The 9,167-nt window shown below is 37.1% G+C and overlaps 1 protein-coding gene across 1 annotated transcript; it reads right to left on the reverse strand.

Annotated features, from left to right (window-relative positions):
- Positions 1–3,922: 3,922 nt before the first annotated feature.
- Positions 3,923–6,880, reverse strand: LOC146889115 (protein PPP4R3C1-like). The gene has a single exon (XM_085684512.2). It carries the CDS (start codon positions 6,808–6,810, stop codon positions 4,420–4,422), a length of 2,391 nt encoding a protein of 796 aa, XP_085540638.2. The 5' UTR covers positions 6,811–6,880; the 3' UTR covers positions 3,923–4,419.
- Positions 6,881–9,167: the final 2,287 nt, after the last annotated feature.

Here is a 9,167-nt window from a genome sequence, read left to right on the forward strand (position 1 = left end):
TTTCTCACCAACTTGCTCTTGGTCTTGATGTTTCATTAAAGCAGTATAACCCTAAAACAGCAAGTGACTGTTGTGTCATGGTGGACTAATTCTTGGCCATAATTGAACATCTGCAGCCACCTCTCTCATGGTTCAGAGATCATTGTAGACGAGGGGAAATAAAAATGTAAGAGCCAGAGTAAATGGTAGAGTATTGTGCAGCTATTTCCTCAGAAATTGAAATATTCCCTCTAGCAGGAGAGGACATTAAAATGGTAAAGAATTCTAAACAGCACCAGGAAGTCCTTGAAACTGATCAGATTCACTAAGCCTCTCCTTCCTAAGATTAAACAATAAAAGGCTACTACAAAGTACTCTCAGACAAGACAAACAGCAAAGAAGACTCAGATACAAGGTCTGCTACCTGGAAGAAGCAAAAACCAGTCAGGTTACCTGGAAGAGGCCTGGATTAACTGAGTTGCATGCATAGAACACTTTCTGAACTGTTGTAATGAATGCTGACTGTGCAAGGTGCTCCAAGTTTCCAGAATTTGTTAGCTGCCACCTCTGCTAGGGTGACCTTTGGTGACACAGCTGTCTTTGTGTCATTTCGCTTCTGTAAGACTTCACCCATATTACCCTATGCAACCCAAATAAAATTCTTTGGTTCACCAAGTTGGACTTTAGTGGTAGCTGTACTTTGGTCTGCCATGAATTTCCTATCTGAGGTGACTAGACATGTGTATTACATTTCCCAACAAAAAGTTTTGTAACACAACAGCATTGTGCTATAGTATAGGTCTGGGGGGACAGGAAGTGGAATACAGTGGTTTAAATGAAAAGTATCCCACCATTGGTCCACGTATTTGAATTGACCCATAGTTGGTGGCACTGTTTGGGAAGGTTATGGAATCTTTACAAGGTAAAGCTTTGGTATAGGAAAAACGTCTGAGGGTTGACTTTGAGAGTTTATAAATTCTCCTTACTTCCGATGTGTGCTTGCTCTCTCTCTCTCTCCCTTCCCCTTTCCTGACTGTAGCTAAAGCTGTGATCACCATCTTTCTGCTCTGTCCATCTGCTGCCATGCTTTCCTCACCATTTATGGGCTCTTCCTTCAGGAACCAGAAGATGAAAGGAACAATTTCTTCTACTAGTTGATTTTTAAAATATATTTTTTTAATTTTATATGAATGGGCATTTTATTTGTACGTATTTCTGTATGCCACATGCGTGAAATGGTAACGGAGTCTGGAAGAGGACAACAGGTCTAATAGAACTATACATATACATGTTCCTTAGCTGCCATGTGGATTCTAGTAATCAAATCCAGTTTTATAGAAGATCAACCAGTGCTTCAAATTCTTAACCATCTATCTGGCCTTTATAAATGAAATTGCAGTCATTTTTTATCACCACAAAAATGTTACCCATACATTTTTTTATTTTGTTATATGGAGCTCACAGTTAAGAGAATATATGAGCATCAGAAGAGACTCTGTCCTTTTACTTTTGAGCAATGTTGAAACTATTAAAGACTATGGATTATTTTATAGCTAGTCTTAATATATTTTGTTAACATTTATTTATTCTTTGTGGCTTTCATATCATGCATATTGATTCCATTCATCTCCCCATCCTTTTGCATCCACCCTCTGTCCTTGAAACTTCCTCTCTTGAATAAAATTTAAGAGATAAGAAAGAGGAGAGAGAGAGAGAGAGAGAGAGAGAGAGAGAGAGAGAGAGAGAGAGAGAGAGAGAATATCTCACAATGGAAGTTGTAGTGTAACACAGAAAGTCACACAGTATTCTGTATACCTTTACTTGCAAGTGATTATTGCAAAGAGTAATTGATCTGGTTCATGGCCTCTGGTTTCAGCTACACCATAGATACTGGGACTTTATTGGGACTTTTCTTGGATATCCTGTTGTTGTCCTGTGTCATGGAGACCCTGTAGCTTTGGATTTGTAGGAATGGCACCTTCATGTGCTCCAGCAGACCATAGGTAGTATGGATGTTGGGGTAGGCCAAACTCATAGCTCTTGCTGTGGGCCTGGGTAGTTGCACTGTTAGTCTCCCTTTCTTGTCATGATTTGTTTGCCCTACAGAGCAAGGAGCAAGGGATGGGTTCTTTTCTTCTCTCAGGCCGTCAAGGTCATCTTACTCATACCTACACCACTAGGGCCACATCTACTATGTTGCCCAGGTGAGTTGCAGGGGCCACTCTCAGGAGTGCTGCATCTAGAGTGGGGAGGACCAACTATCCCACTCTCATGATTTCAGGGTCAGCTTTTCCAAGTGTCACAGGTGGTGAGGGATAGGGGAGTCTCTTACATCCACACTACAATATGGCAGATGAGCGGTGGCACTAGTTTTCCCTCATTCAAGTTCTTGGGGTGGGCCATTCACCTGCATCCTCTTCAACAAGGTTACCTCCACTGTGCTTCCTTAACAAAGTGAAGGGCCTGTTTTCCTGAGTACTGCAGCTGATAAGGGGGAGAGCCAGCTCCTTTGCATGCAGCAGATGAGTCACAAAGGCAAGAGGCAGGGGACACCTTTCCCTTACCTATGCTGCCACGTGACAGACAAACAAGTCTTCAGGACAGCCTTCCACACTCAGGACTTTGGTGCTAGCTCACCTTCATCCTTACTGTGTTGCCCAGGCAAGGTACAGGGTATGCTCTCCAAAGTGCTGCAGCTAGTAAGGGGGCAGAGCCAGTACTTAGTAGTCTTGTAGACGGTGAGGGGCAAGACCAACTATGCACTGCCCTACACTCTAGGCCTTCAGTGGTATCAGGAGCCACAGATACAACACAGATCACAGCTACAGGACGGATGCAGAAACAGGAATGGGTCTTGGCAGCAGCCCAGGCCCAGAAATCAACTTGGTCCCAGGTAGCAAGCAATCCACCCGCCTCACTCAGCACATTCCTCACAGACTTCACCTCTTCGATCTGCCTCTCTCTGCACAGCACATGAACTAATCTCTCTCTCTCTCTCTCTCTCTCTCTCTCTCTCTCTCTCTCTCTCTCTCTCTCTCTCTCCACACAATATATTTGCTTGCCATAGTGATGCCCAAATGTCTGACTCATGTTTTCTCCTTGGTGTCCAGAGAAGGCTGCACTGGGTTGTCGTTTTCTGCTCAGTCTTAAGGGGGATGGTCAGGGGTCATGTTTTCTCCTCTGTACTGGGGCAGGCTTCCCCAGGCATGCATGTGTGTTGGACTGAATACATTTTGCAATATGAAATGGCCATGAGACTTTTGGGATGAGATGTGAAATGTTAGGACTTAAAAGATACATAATTGTATGTTAAGTAGCCAAAAGGTCTATTAGTGATAGTTAATAACAAAATCTATACTGAGGACACGAAATTTTTAACATATTTATGGGGCAGTTAAAGACTGGAAAAAATGAGATTAAAAGACAATTTGAATGTGTGTGATACTGTACAATGGGCTGATGTCCTACACTAAATTAAAAGAGAAATTGAGGTAAGTATCAGGATGCATCTAGTTGCTTGTACATTGTGGGTACAAGGTGATATGCTGTTTTTAAATCCTCCCACCATTGAATTGTCTACTTTCCCACTAGAATGGAATGTATTCCCTCACACTAAAGACAAAATGAAAATTTCCCCTGTTAAGTTGTTTTTATTAGTTACTTTGTTTCAGCAACTAGAGAGAAATATTTATATCCTAATATGTACCTACCACTCTGGGGGAAAGGACAAAGCTTAATGAGTGAATAAATAACTTTAACAATCTGGATATTAGATGCATCCTGTTGTAATCCCTGGAGGACCTGTAGAATGCACATTAGGAATAGAACTGTGTTGATATTGATACTTGATATTTCTTATCTAAAAAGAAGTATATTCACAACAGTTCATTTAGGATCCAACTTAACATTTTATTCATGAACATACGCACTTAATTGTGCTGAATGTTGTTTCTTTCCTATTATTCATAAAGTTGAAATTCAGTCAAAGCTTCACAGAAATGTAAAGTCTCACTTTGTTTTTAATATTGACTACTTCTTCCATACATAAAAATGGTTCTTTCATAAAACTTCAATTTATAGATAGAATGCCATTACTAAACCTTTTTTAAAATAAGCTTTCCAATAAAACTTTTGTAGTTGTTCATAACATAAACACCTGAGTGAAAATTATATGAGTTTTTCAAACTGTATCCCCTCCCAAACCATGCTGCCAAAATAAAATGTTCTTGAAAAGAAGTTATCACTCAGGGGTGACATATTATACTATGTTATGGTAAATTTTCTTCATATAAAATTGAGGCCTATTATTCATCCTATTAGCTACACATTTTATCATATTCAAAAGTCCATAAAATAAAGATTTTTTAAAATTATATTTTTTTCTGTTTGTGATATTTATCAAAATTTATTTGAATCAAAAGTTGAAGGCCTCATCTTATTTTATGAACTAAGTTTAGGCCTTTTTGGGGGAGGTTCTTCTTCCTCTTCATCATTGTCATGATGAACATTACTGTCATTTTCATCATCGTCATCATCATCATCATCATCTGAGTAGTCCACTAAAGGAATCTTCCTGCTATAGAGTGGTGGCCTACTCATTCCTCTAGCAGAAGCCTCAGAATGAGATAAACAGCCAAATTGAAATGATTTTTCTTCTGACTGTTTTACTTCATTTTCACATGTCTCTTTTATTTTCATAAATGTGTCATAAGAATTTAGCAAGTCCCCTCCCGATGGCAGAACATCTCCAGTATTTACTCTAGGACACATTTCCTCCTTGACATTTACCTCCATAGCTTTCATACGCTTGAAGTATAATTTCTCGAATATTATATCATGTAAATTTCTTCTTACTTTATTTTCTCTTTCCTTCTCTTCTTCATATTTAATTTTCAATCCTTTAAATGTCTGGACATACTCAATTGAATCAAAAGCCATATAAAATTTTTCAACAATGTTTGTAATAAGACACTTGATGTTTTCCGCTCTTATAAATTCAAATAGTTCAATAATAGCTGAGTTTAACATATTATATCGTCTTCCATTACGAATTAAAGAACTTATAACAGGTTTAAAAAGATTTTTCCTCACTATGTAAAGATTATAAATTTCATCTTTAAGGCCAATCATCTGTCTCATCAGCCTGAGAGCAGACAAAACCAGAAGAGTGTGCTTTGAATGCATCAACACCAGGACTTTACTGAGCAAGTTGTTTCTCAAAATATATTTTTTAATATAAGTTGTGTGGTGCTTTACACAAAAGCTGAGCATTTCTAAAACTACTTCAAGCATTTGTGCATTTTGGTCATTATAAGAACAGATGTTTACTGTGTTATCATCACCATCATTTTGTCCTGTGATAGACAAAATTGGTTCTGCTAAGTTATCCATGCAATGTGTATAGAAAAAATTCATAAATTCACTTCTTTCAGATGCATTAGCTGTTATACACATGTTTTCTGGATCAAGAAGAACATGGAGAACTGCTGTCAAACTTAAAACACGAGAAGATTCGGGATCAGGATCACAGATGATTTGTTTGATCATTATATTGATGAGAAGGTCATCCTTATTTTCACTATCTTGAGTTTCATCCACTGCATACACGCGGACTATTTGTGGATTATATTCTACTATGTAAGTAAATATATGTATAGCAGCTACTTTTATTTGAAGGTCTTGCATACATACTGAAACTTTCAGAGCCCTCATGATTCCAAGCTTTATCACTGTTTTCAATAATGCATCTTTCTCTAGAACTTTTAAGGTCATGGCAAATTCACAGAATTCCTTAAGGAAAAATAACAATTCGCAACGTCTTTTATCACCTACAGTGTTATTTTCTAACTGGGCAAAAATTTCCAGCAAAAACATTTCATCTTCCTGCAGCATGGTAACTATTTCTATTTTGTTGGAAAAAATGAAATTTGTAAGTTCAGAAAGACGATTCTCTTGAAATTTGGATGGTATAGGTAATAGAATGTCACGGATATATTGCATTTTGTAGGTCTGGTGTATTTTTTGCCTAAGTTTGGAGTGTGTTATTGGCATAACTTCCTTAAATTTTGCATTTTCAGCCAAGAATTTCCTGTGCCGACATGGCTGATCCAAACCAGGGTCATACTCAAGGCATCCTACTACATCCATGATACATTCATCAGAAAACATGGTATTAAATAATTGTGCATCATTGAGAAAGAAAAGTCCTTTAATAATGATATATAAAAAATGTAAGCTTTCCATGTTCTGTTGATCTTCGCATGTGTGGAACACCTGTAGCAATTTTTTAATGTAATCTAATTTACCTAAAAGCAGTGCCAGACATTTCTTGTGGCTTGGCGAATCTTTCACAATAATAAGCAAATCTGCAATGTTTTCAAGCATACTGCATTCAGAGGTAGGTTCCTCAAACAGATACTGGAATTGAGGCAATTCATGAAAACTGGCTAAGTTAACTGCAATTTCTTGTGATGTTTGTACACTAGGATCTTTATCTTGAACTTGGCAGATATCTTCCCAGATATTTTGACAACACTCTGGGTCTGGGAAATATATTGTCATAGTACTGTTATTAGCTTGAGGCCAACTAATTAAATGTCTGTGTTGTTTCTTATAGGGCACATCTGGATGTATTGTGCACTCTAATAGCAGAGAGCCATCTGACTCTGAGTGAATGAGCAGGCACAAACCCTGAAGCCGTTCGATGTATTTGGTGGAAATTTGTCCTCTGCCTATTTGTTTCCATTGCTCATCTGCCTTCATGACATAGACTTTTACAGTATTAAGTCTATCGTTCATGGGGATTTGTGGTCTTATCTTGCTAGACCACATCTTTGTGCAGACCTCAGCTTAGATACTCTGGTCAAGGTAACCACCTTGTCAAAGAACGTTGCCAAGGTCTCAATTCTGAAAAATCATAATACAGTAGATTAGTGGGGGTTAAAAGAATGATAGCAGCTAAGACAGGGTATAAGGTCATTAGAATTACCGGGGAAGAAGGCAATGATACGTGTCAATCCTCCGCTACAGAACTATCCCCGACAGATCTCTCTTCCTTACACTTGGCGTCTCCGAGCCTGCCTTAGTTCTGGAAAGAATCTTGTGGTTCACCCAAGGTTCTTCCTAAAAAGAATGGGCTTATGTAACAGATCTGTTAAAGGAACTTGCTTCCCCAACCTTAAAAATGGAAGTCTAGAAAATATGCTTTTGGGTTTTGTTTCTTGAAAGATTTTCACTCATCAGAAGTGTGGGGTTAAGGCAATGAAGCAAAAACAAATTTAATTAGCAATGTTTTGGCCAAGTCTACAATTCATACTGTATGTCAATTAAAGGCTGGCTCTAATAAGTAGCAAGAATGTATCATCTATAGACAAAATGCTTTCACAGACGCATTAAAATAATATTTAATTTTTCTACAAGATGTGCTCTTAAGTCTATCATATTTCTACATAGTAAGGGAAGATCTTGTTCTAAAAACGAATATATCAGCTGAATAACTCCAATTTGTTCAACCTGAAATTTCACCTTTTAGTAAAGTGGATGCAACATTTCCTCAAATGTTTTCCTTTGACTAATCATGCACATGGTTGTTTTCAAGACCTAGGTCAAAGGATGAGTTAGTTAAAATGTGTTAAGATTGAGAATTAATACTTATAATTATTTCATTTTCTTTCCTTTTCTCTAATTTTGTATATTTATTGGGCTTTGAACACGCTGTGGTCATTTCTGATGGTCTTGGACTTGCTAAGGAATGACTCTAAATCATTATTTATAATATATATTTATAATATATCATTATTTATATCTGGTAATTATGATGAAGATAAGAATATCTTCACAGCTGCTAACATTTCTGTGAGTACTTGTTATAAAGAAAGTCATTAACATAATAGATCAACTATCATAATTGAAAGTTTATTACATTTAAAACAGCATGACAAGGACTTTACCTTTTTGCCTAATTTTCATAATAATTTAGCAATATAACTGTATTAAAATAAGAATCCCTTTAGGGTCAGGAACCACAAAAATTCAAATAAATTGTCAAAGTTCACACATTTAATAAATTGATAGTCCTAATTTATACATTTCTTTCTAATTCCACAATTGGTTAACTGTGGAATTGAACTGCTATTGCCTTCTTTTCTTGGCTTTCATTACACTCTACTTCACATTCCTCCCATCTATATAATTTGTAATCAACATAAAATAATCAAGACAAGATGAAAGCACATTTCCTCCTTTAGATCCACATCTGTGTAAAGACAACAGAAAAATAGAAGGTTGGATATGGCAACTCTGTTAAATATAATTTTAATAGTGTCTAAGTTGATTTTTGATGTGACAGCAACTTCTGCAGTTTTCTTCTTCAAGAAATATTTCTCTGAAATATTAACCCTCTTATTTCAAGAGAAAAACTGCCAGTTGACTACATTAATCCCCCTTGAACCTGCATGTACTGGCTGTTTGGGATCCTAATCTGTTTGGATGCTCACCTTCCTAGGCCTGGAGGGAGGGAGGAGGAACTTGAATTTCCCACAGGGCAGGAAACCCTGACTGCTCTTTGGACTGGAGAGGGAGGAGGAGAGGGAGTGGGGGGAGGAGAGGGAGTAGGGGGAATGGGAGGATGTGGGGAGGAGGGGAGGAAGTGGAAATTTTTATAAACAAAAAAAGATTGTTTTTCAGAGTAAATAAAGAACAAGTCTCAAGAAAAAAAGTCTTATTTGTAGTAATCACTTCATTTTCCATGTAACTTGTAATGTGTGACATTTAAGTAGCTAACAAAAATATTACTATATGCTTCTCCTGAAACATGACATTCAACAGACTATGCACTAGCATACTCATCAGGAATGTACTGTACAGCTTGAGAACTATGGACATTGAGCGTAAATGATAACCATTTATAAAAAAAATTCAATTACTTATAGAATACTATTAAGTTCAGAGAGAAAAAATATGAATTGTGTAAATATGGTGCCCTCAAGCACCATACTATGGAGAACATACAGCACAAATCTATGTATTCTAGTTTATCCCTTGGTATTTCTTTCTGGGCAATAAAGTTCCCTTTATTTTTATTAGGTTAACAAGAGTTGCCTTAAAATATAAAAGTGCCTCTAGGTCTCAGTTGTTATTGCTACAGCAATTTAGGTTTTTTTTCATGTTTGAGGGAATAATATTCATTT

The sequence above is a fragment of the Myodes glareolus genome, chromosome X (genome assembly GCF_982192425.1).
Source record: "Myodes glareolus chromosome X, mMyoGla1.1, whole genome shotgun sequence".
NCBI classification, from domain to species: Eukaryota; Metazoa; Chordata; class Mammalia; order Rodentia; family Cricetidae; genus Myodes; species Myodes glareolus.